The 21,736-nt window shown below is 34.0% G+C and overlaps 1 protein-coding gene across 1 annotated transcript in view; it reads left to right on the forward strand.

Moving 5' to 3' along the window:
- The first annotated feature begins 1,312 nt into the window (after positions 1–1,312).
- Positions 1,313–21,736, forward strand: part of LOC106459404 (eye-specific diacylglycerol kinase-like) — a 284,650-nt gene continuing 264,226 nt past the window's right edge. The window contains exon 1 of the mRNA XM_022385894.1: positions 1,313–1,523. Coding sequence (XP_022241602.1) covers positions 1,348–1,523 — 176 coding nt within the window. The 5' untranslated portion in view covers positions 1,313–1,347. The remainder of the gene's footprint in view (positions 1,524–21,736) is intronic.

Genomic DNA, 21,736 nt, shown 5'->3' on the forward strand with positions numbered 1-21,736 from the left:
ATTATACAACCATACATAAAAAGGAGCTAATTGAAAAATAAATTATTTAATTATTTTAAATTTTATGTAGTTTATGTAAACATCACATTGACTAGAGTTGAAATTGTTTTACATTTTTCAGTATTGTTTTTCGTAGTAACTAATTTGTTAATCTTACGAAGTTTTGTTAGCACTATTTTAACCAATTCCCCAGCAGAAACAGGTAATATTGCGTGTTTACTTATAAACATTTCACATTTTGTAAATATCAAGATGGACTTAGAGTTATACTCTAAAGTACAACTAAAACTTCAAACAATAATATTTTGAACCTTTTCATCAACTTTTAAGATTTCAATCTAACACTATCTTTTAATTCGATTATTTCAAGTTTTTTAATGTTATTTACTAATTTTATTTAATGTCTATATGGACCACTATAGCAGGAATTGCAGTCATAAAACGTTTAATGATGGTTAGTTGTTTGTTTGTTTTGGATTTCGTGCAAAGCTACACGAGGGCTATCTGCGCTAGCCGTCCCTAATTTAACAGTGTAAGACTAGAGGGAAGGCAACTAGTCATCACCACCCACCGCCAACTCTTGGGCTGTTCTTTCACCAACGAATAGTGAGATTGACCGCATCATTATAACGCCCTCACGGCTGAAAGGGCGAGCATGTTTGGTGTGACGGGGATTCGAACCCGCACCCCACAGATTGCGAGCGAGCGCCCTAACCACCTGGCCATGCCGGCCCAATAGTTATTATAAAAAGCATATTAATCAAAACTATGGCAAACGTTTAGTTCAACATGATGACTGGCACTCACATAATAGCAATACATATGTTTTGAAATAACGTGCTTATTAGTAATAAACAAGATTATTAAATTATATTTGCTACATAAAGACCATAAATCCTCCCAATACTTGATAAGGTTGGATTAGTTACCACATTTCTGGAGATGTAGATGCTGGTGTTGATGTTTTAACCTTACAACGAGTGACTTTCGAAACGATTTTTTATGAAGCAAAGTATAATTAAACAATTTCCTTCTTAATATGAACTTTATAATCGGAATTTAGGAGCTGTTGGAGATAATGCTGTAGTAGAGCTGTCTGATTTTATGTCATATTTTCGTAACTAAAAGGAAAGAAATAATGAAAATTTGTATTAGTAAAACTAAGAAGTACATAACTTTGTTTTCGGTTAATTATTCTTTTTGTTAACCCTAACTAGTTGCTGGCTAATTCCATCATTGTAAGACCATGCCTAGATTCAGCTAAGGCAAATAATAACCTTATTTTATATTTCTCTTAATATTTCAGATGTGTTGTAAATAATACTGCATGCGTGGCTGTACGTTACTATGGCGACAGGCCCAAGTGGCTCCGCCTTAGTACCGCCTACAATCATCGTTGATGAAGAGCCGGCAGAACAGGTCGTTGAATATATACCAACAGATGGACTTCTGACGCCTCCGGATATACTAGATGGCGTGGATTGGTCACAACTTCCGCTTTCTCGCCATAGACCTTCGTACAGGTTTGTTTACACGCATAATACTCTCTCTATCTCTATCCATCTCTCTCTCTCTCTCTCTATATATATATATATATATATATACATATGTATATGTATTAAATCCGAAGTATCTTTCTCTGAAAAAGCAACAATATTCATGTGTAATTTACATTTTTAGGTAAAAAAAAAGATAAGCATTAATATGAATTACTGTTATTATTATGATTATTCTGTTACAAACATTTAATAAGTTGGAAATGTATAATTGAAAATTTTTCGTATCAGTAATTGAGCAGAATAAATTCTCAGATAGCATTTATCAAAACTTGTACGAAACCCTGATATCTACAAAGCTTAATTTTTTTTTATATTTAATGTTCTATAAGCTTACTATTTTTCGAATGGTCGTATAAAATAGTTAATAAGAATATGTCAGAATAAGAAGAATTAACCAAAAATACAAATTCATTAAGTTGTTCTACTTGCGATTCTTTTGTATTATTCTGTGATCATATAGTTACGTGTATTAATTACAAGAGTGTGTTGAACATTTTGTTGAAGATTAAAAATATTGATCAGTTAAATTACGTACTGAAAACCTGGTGAATTAATGTGAAGTAAAATGACAGGATGACAAAGACTGGTCATCCTGCAACAGAACGTGTGTGGATTAGTGATCAGTTATAATAGGATACAGACATTTTCACAGTAAAGTGTCACATAATGTGTTCCAATTTATATGTATCAGTGTAAACTATATCATACTATTAGTTAATCATTTAAAATTGATCAGGATCATATTACCGTTTATGACATTAATACTTCAATGTAATCTCGCTAGATGGCAGCACAGACAGTTCTTCTGTATAGATGGTATTTCAGTTAATGTTGGTAATAAAGTTGATTTTTAGTGTTGATATAAATTGGGGCATAGTATTTTTTATTAACGTTTCCTCTTTCTCAATTAATAGTGCGGAATACTTTTAAATGGCAAGTAAAATGTCCTGCTTAATATTTTTTGTAGTTTTAATTACGTTTTATATTTTCTGATTATTAATAAATTTTAAATAAAATTTGGCATACAATACAAAACAGAACTAGAAATAAATAATAACTTACACAGTATAACCAATAATATTAATAAAATTCATTTAAAAGATGGAGTATATCATTAGTTACAAAACACACAAAAACTAGTTGTTCGCTCTAAGATCCACACAGCTCACCACACACTAGACTTGCATTTACTTCTAAGCACTCGAGCATTGCTAGTGCACAGTTCACATTAAAAACTGTGCGAAGAGTAAATGATGTAAAAATATTTGTTGTTTAAAAGGAAATTTTTTACCGATGTTACATCACCGTACAGTTCTCCGTATTATTCTTAATTCTTTAAAACAATATTTTTCAGTATCAAGATGTTTTAGCGCTATATGTTGTGCAGTAAATTTAAAATGTTTTGTAAGCACATTGAAAATGTTTAATTTGAAATCTTTAAGCAAACATATTTTTAAAACCGAGGATCTTTTTCCTAGAACTCTTCAGACTAAATGTAAATAATTCGATATCTGAGCACAATCGGCTCTTTTTTTTTAAAGAGATATGAAATTAAGTTTGAATTTCCCTACTGATGCTCCAGATCTCAAGTAGATAGCAATAAGCACAATGTAATGTGTATCTTTGTAGGAACTAGCTGATGTGTTCTAATTTGTGATATTTTTGTACATTACATCTTGAATAAATTTTAGCTATCTCAACTATAAATACTTTCATAATGAATTGTAGACATATTCGTAGAACATTTAACATCATCTATTAAAACACTCTATCATTCTTTTGATGTTTTATTTATATTAATTTACATAATACAAATAGTTTGTTTGTCAAATGCAAATATCCGTTAAAAGATGGCGCCACACTGAGTATGGCATCAAACATCACCCACCATTACGCTTATAAAAAGTTGAATAGGAATAAGTTTGAAATATACATTTTTCTTTGTATGAGGAAATATTTATTGCCTATTGGTATTTCAGTTTAATCTTTATTCTATTTATCTTATATTTGTTCTTACATTTTAAGTTAAACATTGTGACTACAATGGATAGTTAATGCGTTGTGTACACTGACATTGGGGATAACTGATCATCGGAATTCATTCAAAGTTCTAGACGCGTAAATGAAGTAACACAAACATACATATAATAATTTTATTTTTACTTACACAACTTCGAGAAAACAAGCAATAAGCAACACTCAATAGCCGCAGCACTTGAAACTCTTATTAGCCATTTTTTTGTGCGCCACCAATAACAAGCGTGGGAGGCGCGTATACCCGAATCAATTTCATTATTCATCAGGTTCTCTACCAGCCTACCCTCAAATTGAAATTATTTTAGGCAGGACTAGAGTAAATAGTGTGGTCAAATATATCAATCTAAAGGGTTTGACCTCTTGAATCCAAAACTGTAATTAAATCTCAAATCGGTCAAAAGATGGCGGAGATATAAGCTAAAAATTTATACTTGAAAAAAAAAAAACACTCAGAGCTGTTCTATGAGCCGCTATGCCGCGGCTTAAAATTATTGAAATTGCCACTTTTTTTATTTTTAGAAATACAATACAACCTACTGAACAATACTTCGGAACTAAGAAACGTAAAAAGGAAAAAAAAAAAACAACTTGTCTTCGCCATTACGAAATAAATAAAAAAGTCGTAGTTTTCACGTTTTATGGTTTTCAATTACTTCCACGTGAAACCACGTGTAAACAACAAAGAAACAGAGATGTAGCATGGTCATAATTTGTATTTCATCAATTTAAAATATGATAAAAAATACATTCTTGGAAATGAGGCTTGTGTTCTTTTGCCGTTTTATTTTTATATATATTTTTTACAGTTCTGGATATCAACAGTATTCGATACTCGTGACCACGGTCTACCAAGTTATTCGTTACGTGGATGAAACACTGTACATGTAACATATCCGAAAGTGTTATTATTTATCGAAAATCAGAATACATTATATAAATTGACGATATTTGTGATTACAAATAATTAAGACAGAAAGATCCGAAAAAAAACTGAGAGGAAAACTGTTGTAAAAGTATAATTAAGTTCTCAATTATATCGTGATATATTTCCAAGAAACACGGACAAAATACAGTCTAAGTTCGATGTAGTTCTGTACAATTAAACTAAATGTTTAAAACGAGAAAGTTTATAAGGCTAAAACCCGGGTTTCGATACCTATGATGGGCACAGCACAGATAGCCCATTGCATAGCTTTGCGTTTAACAGCAAACAAAATAAATAAACAAATGTTTAGAACGATCCCTATGTACGTGTATTACAAACTCAAACTGAAATACTTCTCCTGTAATTTATCAACCTTCAACTACCGGTTGCAGATTCAAACTGAAATACTTCTCCTGTAATTTATCAACCTTCAACTACCGGTTGCAGATTCAAACTGAAATACTTTTCCTGTAATTTATCAACCTTCAACTACCGGTTGCAGATTCAACACGGAATCTAACTTTTCTTTCTTTTGGTGTATCATACATATCGATATTGACTGCTACATTTACGTCTCCAAAACGTCAATTATATTTTATAGAGTGATCACTCTTGGTAAACGATATACTGTTGTTGTCATTCCTGTTTCTTTAACTGTTCTCAGTATTAAAGTTATCTAATGACTCTTTAAGTTGCAGTCGTACATAAGGTATTGAGGTCGAAGAAATTATGTATAGCCTCATGTTTAGATCGCTCAAAATGGACCATCATTTAAATACATAGAGTATATGTCAGATAATTGTCTTCATGGTGTGTTTTGTCAAGGTTCTAGTACCTAAATTTCAAAATAACTTTTATGTTAGGAAAAAACAACAACAAAATTTGAAATTAGCTAAACTTGTTAACCGAAAAAATATTATTGGGCCTTGCACATATTCAACTAAGGTTTGTAAGGGAAAAACAGAAATCAGAACTACTGTAGGAAGAACCAAACTTCCAAATACTTACTATGTCCTCCTTCTTCTTCCGAAATATTATCATCTGGTTCTGCCATATTAGTCATTCATATTTCAACATAACTTCAGGTACGTTTGTCGTTCATGTTGGTAACTTGTGATGTTGATTGGTCGTTCATGCTGGTAACTTGTAATGTGGATTGGTCGTTCATGTTGGTAACTTGTAATGTGGATTTGTCGTTCATGTTGGTAACTTGTAATGTTGATTGGTCGTCCATGTTGGTAACTTGTAATGTTGATTTGTCGTTCATGTTGGTAACTTGTAATGTTGATTTGTCGTTCATGTTGGTAACTTGTAATGTTGATTGGTCGTTCATGTTTGTAACTTGCAATGTTGATTTGTCGCTCATGTTGGTAACTGGTAATGTTGATTTGTCGTCCATGTTGGTAACTTGTAATGTTGATTGGTCGTTCATGTTGGTAACTTGTAATGTTGATTGGTCGTTCATGTTGAAATACAGTTGCAATTGTTTCATAATATACTCTTTGATCATGTGTAAAGCACATGTCGTTCATACACTTGTTCTTCAGTATCACAACACCACCCTGATATTTTATATTGTTATTCGTTAAGATATTTGTCTCAACACAGAGGTGTTGAGCAAAATGTTTAAACCCAGTTGTAAGTTTCTCATTAATAGTAATGTTTTCAAGACACAACGACATGTTATAATTCAACCATTAATTCAGAGTAAATGTCGTTTCTATGCTGTATACTGTAGTGTTGTATTTTAAAATGTTACTTGTCTATAGCACAATAAAACTGTTAATATTGTTACGTCTCCGTTCGTTAGTTAATTTTCCGTAAATTTCTTTCCGATGAATTTTAGCGATACAAGTCTTTCTTAAATAAAACTGGTTTATTCTTTCTAAATACAACTTCGCAATACACTTAATTTCCACAGTCACGCTATAACAAACGCTATAATTCACAACGAACGTTTCACGTGCTCGACTCAACAATACGTCTCTCTCTATCCGCAGTTCAATTACACATTACATTGTTGCCGTCAGTTCTTACCGGTTCATACATACAAGACTACCGCATATCTAGTAAGCTCTCGAGATTTCAGGAAGGGACGTGAACGTTCGAGAAGCGCATGACGTGTTAGTAGAGTCACGTGACCTTCGCTGTCGTAACAATATAATTTATTTGTCCATGTAGCAACAGAGATGTAAGTCTTGCAGCAGTTTCCATTGCAAATTATGTTGAAATCATTCGAGATGTTGGAACATCCATTTAATAAAATACGAGTCGATAAACACGATGATCCGCACGCTTTTAGTATGAAGATGTTTTTTTTTTAAAGACTGAGTTGAGTTAAAAAGTGTAAAGTCTGAAAGGTTGTAAGATGATCTTCAGTGACGTCGCTGATTTCATTGAGAACTCACTCTGGCAACGCAAAAACGTTAGGCTTGTTTAGAGAAGTAAGGTTTCAGATCCGACAATCATTTGTAGTGCAAGAAAAATCACGAATAAGATAAAATAAATGAACAGCAAAGCAAATATCAATATATATAATGGGAACGAAAATATATTTAAAAATACGAGTTGCTTTAGTTCTTAATGAGTTTTATTTAGAAGCGCATTTTTAATCTTTATTTACATTTTCTCCTATTTTATAGCAAGACAGATAAAACGGAATTGTACCATAATTCGCATGTTTCCTAAGCTAAGCTTTGTTTTCTACTTTAATACAGTCTGTTTGAATAAAATAATTAGACGTTAATATACATTTTTGTTATTACAAAATATGCATGTCCATACTGCTAATATTAACACTTTGGGGCACAGCAATTTCAATACACACGTTTTTAACATTCTGACGCTGAAAATAACATTCTTTGTTTTCTACTTTAATACAGTCTGTTGGGATAAAAATAATTAGACGTTAATATACATTTTGTTATTACAAAATATGTATGTCCATACTGTTAATGTTAACACTTTGGGGCACAGCAATTTCAATACACACGTTTTTAACATTCTGACGCTGAAAATAACATTTTTAGCGCTACTATCATGCTCATTGTATGTAGTGTTTGAAAGCTTTTCCATGAAATTATCAAAAGATGTTTGAAAGCTTTATTATTTCAAATCCTGTTTCTACTTACATGTAGTTAGGATGATATGCTGCTTTCATTGTACATTTACAGAAATGTAGAATACATACACACACAATATATATATATATATATATATACATATATATAAAGTTGCCCCCCAGAGGCACAACGGCATGTCTGCAGACTTACGTCGCTAGTAACCGGGTTTCGATGTCCGTGGTGGGCAGAGCACAGATAGCCCATTGTGTAGCTTTGTGCTTAACTACAAACAAACAATATATAAAGTTGTTGTATTTATGATGCAGTGAATGTATTAGATTGGAATTCCTAACGTTACCCCCCCCCCATCCCGATGGCTTAGTGATAAGTCTGAAGGCTTATAACGCTAAAAATTGCGTTTCAGTACCTGACGGGCAGAGCACAAATAGTCAATTTGGGAAGCGTTGTGTTTAACGACAAAAACAAACAAACAACCCTAATGTTAAAAGTAAATCTTATACGATTTTTGGTGACCAAAACAAATTAAAGTTATAAAGATATTTAAGTAATTAATGAAATGTTCGTACACATTCCCACAACGTTCTAAAGGCAACGTTTGTGTGAACTGAAAAGATAAATTCACTTTGGTGTTTGAATGCTATCATTAGCAACCTTCACACCTTCTTCCATGAAATAAAGATCACAGACCACCTATTCGCCTCAGAATTGCTGTGTGTGTTTCTGTCTCAAATGTCTCACCTTCCAACAACAAGCACCGCAATACTGACTTTTCACCAACTGTATTTGTTTTTTCTTTCTCTTGACGCCAAAAGAAAGACACAAAATTGAATTGTATATAATTTAGTCATTTTTATTAGTATGGAAAATGCGGTCGCGGCAAATGCACTTAGGATATAGAGCACCACTAGAACTGATTTATACACTTCCAGGTGCTCAAACCTGTAACTTTTGACAGCTGAATGAAGGAGTAAATTGTGGGCTTGGAGCCACGGTTATGGTTATAGTAGTACTTGACATTTTTTTGACAACCCAGTTCTGAGCCTTACGGCAGTGATATATATACACCACAATAGATATAAAGTAAAAGGTTCATGTTATTATATTCCAATAATGTTTTTTAGTCTCGTTTTTCATTGAATTAAATTATGAAGGGTGCTTTTCAAACAGCCTGGTTTATTATACTGAGACATTTTACATATTGAGATGGTAGAGAAAAAAACACCTGTTAATCTTCATTTCGCGGCCGCTTCTTTTATGTGAACCGTTCTCGTGTAATTTTCTTCTAAATTACACGAATACAACCACATACACACCCAAAGGTGACACCTACTGAGCGTTAACGTATGTAAGTAAAAATAACATAAGTTATATTTCAATTCCATTTGATGCCAAAGTATTATACCAAGTAACGTACATTCTCTTTACACATGATGTGAAATCGCTAATGTTGTTCACCGCAAAATCAGCACTTGTTACTAGGCGTAAAATTACTAGTTGTTAATTACTCTAAAATAACCAATGTTTACGTAAGCTTTGTTTTTATGTGATTATCAATAACACCTCGGTGACTAGTATATAAAATACAGCGATATCGAAAATCAACAGAAAAGATAAAATTCGTCTTTGTTTTATGAACGTTAGATGTTCTGTTTAATATGACGTCAGTAAGTAGTTATTGTCCTTGAAACGTCATGACCGCGCTCTAAACATTCGGAAAAAATGTGAATAATAGAACACGTCATTTCGTCGCGAACTAGCAGACAATAAACTCGGAGTAAACGTGTCTTCTTTGTTTGAAATGTTTTTTCTTATTAGTTATTAGGAAGATTATTTGAAGGGAAAATAATGATAAATTATTTGGGAATGAAAATCTCTTTATCAAAGGCGGTGACGTCAAGCAATATGCCTCTCCCTTTTTTTTTTTTTTTTCTTGCTGGACCCATATCTTATTAGCAAGAAAATGGGAAAGTTTTAGCCACCAGTTGAAAGAACAATACAAAGTATTGATGTTACACGTCGAATCTACATTGGGTAGAAGAAACAATGAACAATAGAAACAGTTTTTGCTTTTAACTTACGCCTAATACTTTCACACAAATAGTTCATCAAAGAAGAATATTTACATTTAGTATATGTCACAAAATCAACAGATAAAGCAGTCAATAACTTTATTTTTATTTGCAAAATAATCTATATTATTACCCCTTTGTAAGGAACTCGGTTACAATAGCCAAAGATAATAACCAACGGGTAATTCTGTTTTATCTTGTGTTAAAACCAATGCGAACGAAATTATCTAAGAAAGGGTAATAAAATTTTAACAGTATTTTTAGTTGATACAAATATTAACAGTAATGGAATTCTCAAGTTACTGTGGATTTCAAAACTCCATAAGTCACCCTATAAATACAGTCATAGCTGGAGTTAAAAAGTCTCATGAAAAAGAGTTTATCCATTTTAATAGGTGGAGGTCTCATGTACATCAAAGAACATTTGAAGAAATATTTTAGCATTAGAAAACAAAAGACAAGTTTGGTTTGTTTTAAATTTCGTGCAAAGCTATAGGAGGGCTATCTACGCAAGCATTCCATAATTTAGCAGTGAGAAACTAGAGGGAAGGCAGCTAGTCAACACCACCCACTGCCAACTCTTGGGCAGCTCTTTTACCAACGAATAATGGAATTGACCATCACATTATAATGCCCTCACGGATGAAAGAGCGAACATGTTCGGTGATGGGAATTCGAACTTCGACCCTCAGATGGTGAGTCCAGCGCCTTAACAACTAGGCCTTGTCAGGCCTCGAAGAATAAGTATTATTCTATAGGTAATTATCGAAAATTCTATGGCTTGAAATAAAAGTTAAAATCTTTCCAAGCTAAATCTATCAAAATCTTATATTTCAACAACCAGCCTATTCTTACATGATATCAGTGAACACTTAAGTGTGCGCTTAAAAGAACTTTCCACAACGCTGGTAAATTAATGATTTGTATAGATAACATTAAATGTTTTTTTTTATAATATTCAACATAAAATATATCACTGGTTTACACTAGATGAATTCATAAAAGCCACATTTTGTTTTTTTTTACTTAATTAACAACTCATTTTCGTACGATTCCGCTAGCCTCCCAGTGGCAAAGCGATATGTCTGCGGACTTACAACGCTAAAAACCGGGTTTCGATACCCGTGGTGGGCAGAGAACAGATAGCCCATTGTGTAGCTTTGTGCTTAATTTCAAACAAACGATTCCGCTAACACTTCTTTAAACAGGCATAGGGCACAGAGACGAGTGGTAACTTCAGTTCGCAAGCAGCATAATTATTTATTTTTTAACTTGAATATCAACTATCACACAACTTCTCATAAAAGACTACCATAATCCTTACACATTAACAGACCATACAGATATATCGACAGCTTAGCAGTACCAAACACTTAATTTTTTTCACATAGCTAAACGTATTTATTCTACGGACTTAGCATTAGTTCAACTAATGCGAATGAAGCACATTATCACGATTTAAACATCAGTGTTATTAATAATTTTCCTTCAAGGTTTACAATAAAACAGAATATTTTAAGTTATACAAGGAAAACATGTTATAATGTTTACCTATCACAACTCATTAGATATGCTAGAATTTGTTATACTTTGGAAGGTTTTATAGAGAGAGCTAGAACACTAATCCATAGACTTTCTAATAGAGTTTATAGCCGCGGTATAGCGGTTCATAGAATGGCTCTTTTTTATTTTTGTTCTGTCTTTTCAAATATAAACCTTCAGCTCATAGCTTCGTCATCTCTTGACCGATTTGAGATTTAATTACAGTTTTGGACTCAGAAGGTCAAACCCTTTCGATTAATATATTTGACCACGCCCAAGGTCTCATATATTAATTTATTCTAATCCTGCCTAAAATTGAAAAATACCGTCTGTGATTTGTTGGGAAAACAAGAGGAAATCCTCAATAGCCGAGGCAATTGAAAATATTTTAGGCAGGAGTAGAATAAATTAATTCATTATACTTTTTTCCCCTTTTATTAGCTATATTTTTGTGCGCCTGCAATACCAAGCGTGGTACGCACGCATACCAAATTCGATTTTATTACTCAACAGGATCTCTATCAGCCTACTGTCAAATAGAAATTACATATAATTGTAAGCACATTTTTTAAAGTAAAATGTATGACATTGACAACCACATTTCATACAATATTTGATAGGGATATTATGAAAAATTGTTCTACAAATTAACATAATAGCTACAGGTTATGCATAACTTTCTTTATCCTAGTCTTACGTAATCTAACACAAGCCTAAGCATTTCACATTTCCGAGATATAATTTTCTTCAAAACTAACGTGAGTGGTCGTTGACTTTGTATAAATCACGTAATTAACACAGTCAATACAGAATATTCATAGCTTTTTTATCATAGACGTATATACTCCAACATAAGCCTAAGCATTTAAACTTTCCACATTTATAATTTCATTCAACTCCGGTAAGAGTTAAGCCTGGTCAATCATTTACCACAGTATGGTTGTTGACTCTTTATATATATCACATAATTAACACTGTCACCATAGGACGTAATTAGCTTTATTTATCCTAACTTTACAAACTCCAACACAAGTCTAAGCAATTATCACACCACAGAGATTTAAAACTATATCTGTTATCTTTAACGTTTAATAGCTAATCTTTCTGCATTTAAGACTAAGAGCTTGACACCTTTGGTTTGTTCTCTTCATAAACAATTTTTCAAGTCTGGCCGTTGAGCATACTTAATTTTGCAAGGTCAAATTAAGGTCGATATTACTGTTGGTTTAGCGCAAAGCTCCACAATGGGCTATTTGCGCTCTGTCTATCGCAGGCAATCGAACCCCGGAATTGAGCGTTGTATGTATATAAACTTTTCGCTGACTCACCAGGGAACAAGACAAGTAGAACTTGTCCAGTAGCATGAGAGGCCATATACAAAAGGATTTTCTACTGTTCTACAGACAACTAGCCAGAACTTGCCACATAATAAACAAGACGTAAGTTTTTATATGCTTACATAATTTACAGTATTATATTTAATTAGTTCAATGTGTATTTTAGTTATTTATGGTATTAGATATATTTAATATGCAACATTAACTTAATTAAACAGTAATAACTACATTGGACGAGTGTGATAGGCATGGTACATGAAGCTTTACATGTGACAGTTCTGCTTTAGTGCTTAGTAATTCATTAAGCAGCTTCAACCTTGTTTGGTGTTCTCGAGATAAAGGCCGAAAACACCGCTAACAGCTAGGATACCCAACTGATGTCTTAAGGCAGAATGGTCATGGAAGGTTTTTGTGGTTTACCTGTTACTCACAATTAAGAATAATTACTAGAAAATGTAATTTTTAATGAAAAATTTTAGCAACTCTTCTGGTCGAAGTTTTACATAATGACATCTCAGGAATAAGTGTGCATCAGAAGTTATCTTTATAGCATGGGCTACAATGATGGAGTAGCTGTACGGAAGTTGTTCCTCACTGATGTTATCACACTTTCCTGCCTTTCAGACACTATAAATGTTTCCTTCAGTTTACACAATCCTTGGACAGTGAACGCACCATTAGCAACTTTCTTCCCGGGAAGTTTTGTTGAAAAGAGTGCAAACCACAAAAAAAAACGTTACACACAAATAGTTCATCAAAATAAAAAAGAATCTTTAAAATCTTCAGATTCAATATATGTCATAAAATCAACAGATAAAGCAGTCAATAACTTTATCTTTATTTGCAAAAAAAAATATATTTTATTACTCTTTGTAGGGAACTCGGTTACAATAACCAAAGATTGCAACATTCAGGTAATTCTGTTTACACTTATATCAAAACCAATGCTAACGACATTATAAAAAAATGAAAACCAAACTGTAAGTTGTTCTCCGTAATATCATAGTTTTACGTCGCTATACACAAAATATATCTGTTAGTTCTCATGTATCTGTTATCAGGTAGCGATCCCTATGTAAGGATGGGTCCAGTTAAAAATGACGGCTTGTATATTGCTTATGGTAACACGTACGTCAGGACGTCGACAAAACCCTGCCATAGGGCTAGAGATGAAAAGCCCTTCACTAATCAAGTACAAAACTAACCCTACAGTTCGGCTAATCTTTCTTGACGTCCAGAAAATGATCCGCAAAAACATCGATTTTCTTCTTCTTCTTTCTCCTTCTCCATCAGCTGTAACTTCTAACCCATAGTGTGCCTTCAACCATCCTACACATCAAAACACTTTATTACTCCCTATGATGTTCCTTTCATGCCTATAGCAGCAAGTGATTCACGATAGGTTAGTTACAGACAAAAGTACTAATCACGGTCTCTGATCAGTAAGCATTTATGTGCATTATATGAAAGTAGGTAATCTACTGTATACTCCTTACTGCGCCGCGCAGTATCCTGGTCATGACTTATATTGCTTCTAGAAGTAACGTCTATAGATTATATTATGGTTTCCTATAGAGTAGAACTGAAAAAGTAGATGAAATGATAACCTTCCACTAAAAGATACACTTTATTGGTTTGTTTGTTTGAAGTTAAGCACAAAGCTACACAATGGCCTATCTCTGCTCTGCGCACCACGGGTATCGAAACCCAGTTTCTAGCGTTGTAAGTCCGCAGACATACCGCTGTGCCACTGGGGGCCACTCCATTGGAAGCCAAGACTTTGACTCGTAATAAATACAGAAACTAGTAACAAAAATTTAATTACAAAATTGTTGAGATGTAGGGATGGAAAAAGATCAGAAACTAGGGAGCATTTTGTATGGGAGGAAAATCTGCATTACCCATTCCTGCATTCTGTCACTTATATACTGCACTCACAGGGTGATTGCATTTATGCGTTGGGTTTGTACAACTTATAATTCTTTAGCTATGTGTTAGCTATGCTTTTTATTGTATTTTTCTAGCTGTCTATATTTATGTATCTGAATTTTGTATTTTTATCTAATCAGTTACTTCTAGCTATTTCTGTCTTCTGTCTATATTTTAGCTTTTTTACCTTTTGTCTATCTTGTAGTCAGCTTTCTGTCCGTCTTATAGTTTTCTAGCCATCTTTTATCCGTCTTATAGTTTTCTAGCCATCTTTTGTCCGTCTTATATTTTTCTAGCCATCTTTTGTCTACTTGATAATTTTCTAGCCATCTTTTGTCCGTCTTGTAGTTTTCTAGCCATCTTTTGTCCGTCTTATAGTTTTCTAACCATCTTTTGTCCGTCTTATAGTTTTCTAGCCATCTTTTGTCTACTTGTTAATTTTCTAGCCACCTGTCAGTCTGTACGTTTATACCTCCTTATTGATCTATCACGTTTTTATATTTAGCGATATTTTTTAGTTGGATCAACTAAGAAGTGAGAGCCAAAAAGGAGAAAATCTCTGCTAATGATGAAATTGGGTTCAACAGTTCATTACATCAAACTCTAAGTGAATATAAATTAAGAGCTTAGTTTCCAGTTTAATTTTCATGTTATAATAATGATAAAACTTTACGGGTTCAACTACGCACTCTTTTCTGTGTGTACTTTCGACTCTCTATCGATATACAAACAGTTGAACAATGGATAACTATTTTGCGGTAATAATTCATTTCATGTCTCCCTCAACCTAGTCCCCCCATTGGGTCACCAGTGAGATGACGGACTTACAACGCTAACATCTGAGGTTCGATTTCCCATGGTGGGTAGAGCGCATATAGCCCATTATGTAGGTTTGCGCTAAAACACACAAATGTTTGCTCCCCTGTGATAAGCCAGTGAGCTTATAACGTAAAACTCATGTTTTTATACCTGTGTTGTGCAGAGCACTGATAATCCATTGTGTAGCTTTCTGTATAATAACCAGTGAGCTTATAACGTTAAAACTCATGTTTTTATACCTGTGTTGGGCAGAAGAGCACTGATAATCCATTGTGTAGCTTTCTGTATAATAACCAGTGAGCTTATAACGTTAAAACTCATGTTTTTATACCTGTGTTGGGCAGTGCACTGATAATCCATTGTGTAGCTTTCTGTATAATAACCAGTGAGCTTATGACGTTAAAACTCATGTTTTTATACCTGTGTTGGGCAGTGCACTGATAATCCATTGTGTAGCTTTCTGTATAATAACCAGTGAGCTTATGACGTTAAAACTCATGTTTTTATACTTGTGTTGGGCAGTGCACTGATAATCCATTGTGTAGCTTTCTGTAAAATAACCAGTGAGCTTATAACGTAAAACTCATGTTTTTATACCTGTGTTGGGCAGAGCACTGATAATCCATTGTGTAGCTTTCTGTATAATAACCAGTGAGCTTATAACGTTAAAACTCATGTTTTTATACTTGTGTTGGGCAGTGCACTGATAATCCATTGTGTAGCTTTCTGTATAATAACAAACAAACTCTTGCTCTACAAAAATTAAACATGTATTGTATAAGTTGACGTCGCTTGCAGAATAGTGATTTCTGTTCAATAAGAAATACTGCTAAATATAGAAAACTTTTTGTTTGTTTTGTATTTTGCGCAAAACTACACGAGGGCTATCCGCGCTAGCCGTCCCTAATTTAGCAGTGTAAGACTAGAGGGAAGGCAGCTAGTCATCACCACCCACCGCCAACACTTGGGGTACTCTTGTACCAACGAATAGTAGGATTGACCGTCATTTTTAACGCCCCACACGGCTGAAAGGGCGAGCATGTTTGGTGGGACGGGGATTCGAACCCGCAACCCGCAGATTGCGATCTGAGCTCCCTAACCACCTTGCCATATAGAAAACTGAAGCTGAGAAGTATATAATAGCATTTTAAACATAAGTTTCCTGTAGGTTAGCGGAAATTTTACAGACTTACAATGCTAAAATCCAGGATTATATTCTTTGTAGTGAATAGCGCGCAGATAGCCCATTATGTGTGTTAGTGCTGAAATAAAAACAATCAATTTTAAAAATCATAACATTGGTAATTTTAAAAAAGTTGTTCTAGACAATCTTGCTGGTGATTTTATGGGAAATGAATTAATCTGGTTTTTAGTTTGAGTGGTTATCTCGCAACTCAAAATACGTATCACCACATTACGGATAAACTTTGAGTGATTATCTCGCAACTCAAAATACGTATCACCACATTACTGATAAACTTTGAGTGATTATCTCGCAACTCAAAATACGTATCACCACATTACTGATAAACTTTGAGTGATTATCTCGCAACTCAAAATACGTATCACCACATTACTGATAAACTTTGAGTGATTATCTCGCAACTCAAAATACGTATCACCACATTACTGATAAACTTTGAGTGATTATCTCGCATCTCAAAATACGTATCACCACATTACTGGTAAACTTTGAGTGATTATCTCGCAACTCAAAATACGTATCACCACATTACTGATAAACTTTGAGTGATTATCTCGCAACTCAAAATACGTATCACCACATTACTGATAAAACATATACAGTGTGTGTATTTCATTATCTTCAATGTCTAAGCTAATATATTTTGTATAATCTACAAACCTCCAAACAGGATGAGTAATGTGAAAAGTGTATGAGAATCGAAAGCTAATCTACATCAATTTATCATTCATAATACAAAAGTAAATAAATCAACAAAACTTCAGAGCAGGAGTGTAATACGCATTACATAGCACTTCCAGTGAACAAATGTAAATAGAACGACACCTAGCGAAATAACAAAGGTATAGAAGTACACAAGGGATAGTTATCGTCGTAGGCTACATTATACTTTGATTTATAGAGTTTTCATTCTAATATATATATATATATGCAGCAAAGGAGGGTATTAAACTTATGAACCGTCATTGTTTTTGTAACATGCTCTCTTCCCTAACGTATTATCAGTACTATGTACAATGAAGATTTGATAACCACGAGAGATACGCAATCATTTCAAATGTTCTATTGAACGGTAGCACGTGATTAAAGCTTGAGCAAGTTTGAACTCTTGGACTGCACAACTATCCTTTCTAGGGTGGTTTCGACACCGCTATAGATGGGTGGGTTAAAATAATGATAACCATTTCAACGCATTATCTATAGCTGATTAACTCAGATGTTTTCCCTTTTCACGTATAAAGTACGTTAGTTGATCCTGAAGATAATATATGTTCTAACGTATAGTTAGTGGCCGATCGCCTTTGGGTTGGGTAATTGTTTATCTTATTAAACCTATCTTTATATACGTAGTTTTCTATAGAGAGAACAGAAAGTCGGAACAGGAGTTCAACCTTTAATAACAAATGGTGCTATAGCACTCCTTTGAAAGACCTTGCGTGAGCAACATGGCGTTAAAGGCTTCTTTATAATGATGATAATAGCTGTTCGTAGACGTATACAGTAGGCAGGGCGAAGGTAATTGCTTGGAAGTGGTACTGCTGTTTAAAGTGGCCTTTTTGTAAGAATGATCTCTACTTCAGCTGCACGATTTTACAGGAAGCAACTTTCCAGCTTTATCGTATACACTTAATCTTTTCAGGCCCATTATGGATATCTTAGCATATTTCTGTGATTCTTGTGTTCATACACTTGAGAGTAGATTAAAGAAAAACGTTTTAAATTGTGACCTGATTCTGTACACAATATTCTTACTGTGAGTAGTGTTATGTTCACGTCAGTGGACTTAAGGTGATTTGTAGATCCAGCAACGGAACGTCGTGAATTATTTTATCTAAATGTAAAGTGGAATTAAAGAAACGATCCTCCTTCAGAATTACTATAATATTTACCAAAAACTCCTTTTTCTGATGGATGTACAGTGAATAGATAACAAATATTAAGGATTTTCAAACAAATAGTCTGACGACCTCGAATATGGATAGCACTTCTAACTGGGTATTTCAAACAATGACGTCAGTAGATGAGTGACCAGTTTTCTTAGAACAGCTTCGTGATTCTATAGATGGAAAGTTTTAGCTGGTAAATGTCAGGAGTCTCATATTTTTCAGTTATAAGTAATGAAGGTACATTGAAGAATTCTTGGTACAGAAACAAACGACCAACCAGTTTTTTTTGGTCTACTTTTATTTTTCAGTAAAACGTTTGATGTGTTGTACTATTTGATTTCCGTTACTCCGATGAAATGGTACAATTAACCACAAAGTCTGTGACAAAATATTGATTATGGATGAAAGAAAGATGTAGAAACTAAATTGATAAATTGATACTATGTACTTTCGGGATTAAATAACATTTTTGTGTTGTAGCAACGAAACTTTAGGGTTGTTTACTTGGTAACTTGTAATGGATTAATTATTTTAACCTAAGTAATGAGGTGAAGCATGGCAGAGCCTGGTGGTTAGGGCGCTCGACTCGCAATCAGCAACTCGTTGGTTCGAATTCCCGTTGCCGAAATTACTCTCCCTTCCAGCCGTGGGAGTGTTATAATGTTTCGGTCAATCCCACTATTTATTGGTAAAAGAGTAGCCTAAGAGTTGGAGGTTGTTAGTACTACATATCTGATTTCCGTTTAGCCTTTCACTTCTAAATTATGGTTGTTACCTGGAGAGAAGATGAACGCTACCAGGTAAAATATGCCCCAAAATCACCGATGATGCATCAGCATCTTAGGTGCCCCCAAGGTCGTAAGGAGCCTCAGGACTAAAAAAGAAAAAGGCAAACAACAACAAAAAACAAAAGATGTAAAATCATTGGAATGGTAATAGTCAATCACATTATTTATAAATTCAGGAGAACATTAATTTTCAGGTAATTAAAATGTATTTTAAATATTATTAAACAGCGTAAAGCTGTTATTAAGAAACCATTCTTATATTTTGTTATTGTACACGATATTGGCGAGAGTAGCTCCTCGGCAGGTAAATGGTGAAACGACGAGTAACTGGTTAAGAACACTTTGGTAGACCTCTTCGGAAGTGTACCGTAAGAACAAAGTACTACGTTAGTAAGTGCAGAGTTGGCCTAATGTGACTTATATCTATATACAATGTCTGCTGGAAAAAATTAGAAACCTTACTATAAAAGCTTGTTGGTCCACATATTGAGCCTATCGTGACATAAACACCATTATATTCTGGTGTACATTATGTTCAATTTTCATCCATTGCTCGATTAATATTGTCACGAAATCCTTCAGGGACGAAGGTAAACGAATACGTTCTCTGACTGCGCATTTCAAAATGTCACAACACTTAGTCGGGTTGAGATCTGGGAATTGTGGTAGTCAGGGAAGTGGTTAAGTTCTCTCTTATGCTCCTCACATCAACCACCTCGAAAATAACCCTCTCCTTGAGGATACTAAATAATGAATTAAGGGTGAAAATGATTTTCATGGATGCTCAGACCCAGATCATTACTGCATCTCCAGCAATTTGTACAGTATAAACAATACATAAGGGTTCCACAGACTTATGATGCTATCGTTATAAAAGAAACTGTTCCAAGAGGGAATTAGATGGCAGTTAGCATGGGTTGTGAAAATCAAGAAACGTTCGGTACGATCAGTTGACAGTTTAAATCAACCATGTATCAAAACCAATCATTAAAACAAGACTAATGGATAAGAAGATGCAAGAAGTTTAACCATTAGTCTCAGCTGCCAACAGAAAAGTAAACCTGTTGTGGTGGAAAATCCATCAGGATTGGGCTATTGACGGATTGAAATATTCCATATGGTCAGGTGAATCTCCACACATACTAAGAGTCATAGTTTCCCTGCTTGCAGATTTTTTATATTTCTTCCGTGCTGTATAGACTTGTTAGATGGTCGCATTTGATTTCCAGGTCAGTTACACTGTTTTTGCTATTGAAGCTCCGGCTAATCGAATCCCAACCATAGTTCCTCTATTTAATGCAGATGCATCCTAAATTTCTACAACTTAAGGAAGACTAAAGCACAAAAAATCTGATTACAGTGTTTAATTTGGTGCAGTAGTCACATGGGACACATTGTTCTGTCTGTTCACTCATCAAATAGTGGCGTAATCCAAGAAATAAATAAAAAAAATTTTTGATCAGGCAGTTACATCTCGGTGATACGATTCAGTGTTCCTGTGGTTCAGTCAGACAGCTACACCTTGATGATAAGATATAGTGTTCCTGGGCTCCTTTGTTTTATATTCTGTTGTGTTAAAATAACAAGCAGTAAAATGATGAAAAGAAAACTATAGAACAATAACTTAATTTTGGTGTTTCATCAGGGTAATTATTTATATTTGTCAATATAATAAAACCAGTGTAGCCATATCAGTTTGTTTTAACATAATTACTCTCTAACTATGTCAAACTTCATATTAACATAATTCATTTTCCATAAAATGGAAAAAAGATATGTTCATGGCGCCCACCTAACTCCCATATACTTTGAGTACAAACACAGAAAAGCATGCATATCACGATGCACCCGTGATATTGAAACTTGCTATTTGGCCACGTAATAGCTTATTATCATCCGCTTAAGTAGGTTAAGTGTTTTAGATTATTCGATAAGACAGGTGAAACGATTTACCTTATTCTCATATGGTTGTTCGATGTTTTAGAGCAAATCCACATTAAGCTATCTGTTGTGTACATCACGGAGAATCGAACTCCGAATGTTAACGTTGTAAATCCATACACTTACTACTTTCAAATGAAGTATATGTTAAGATTTTTGTTGTTGTTGTTTTTTTTTCATGCCAATACGTTATTATACTGGAATACAAAATTACATCATTATTCAGTGTTCACAGAATGTACTTAAACTTGGGCGAGGGTAGGGGTTGGTTGCCAGTGGTTAGCATGCTGAGCTGTGGTTCTGAGGGTTTCACACTTTGAGTCAATGATGTGTTATAATTGTGATGATAGGGCGATAGGGTTTTTTAACTAGTTACCTTTCCTTTAACCTATCAGTTCAAAATTAGAGACAGTTAGTGCAGCTTTACACGAATGTCCGAAATAAACTAAAATCAAACTTAAGAAGTTTAAGATAGAGAAAGGATCTTGCATTGTTCAAGGAGCTAGGAAAGGATTACCGTATTTTTCGGAATATAAGACGCACCGGTGTATAAGACGCACTTTTTTACCCCAGAATTTGATGTCCAAATCTGCTTGCGTCCTATACACCAAAGGTAT

The sequence above is a fragment of the Limulus polyphemus genome, unplaced genomic scaffold (genome assembly GCF_000517525.1).
Source record: "Limulus polyphemus unplaced genomic scaffold, Limulus_polyphemus-2.1.2 Scaffold602, whole genome shotgun sequence".
In the NCBI taxonomy this organism is placed as follows: domain Eukaryota; kingdom Metazoa; phylum Arthropoda; class Merostomata; order Xiphosura; family Limulidae; genus Limulus; species Limulus polyphemus.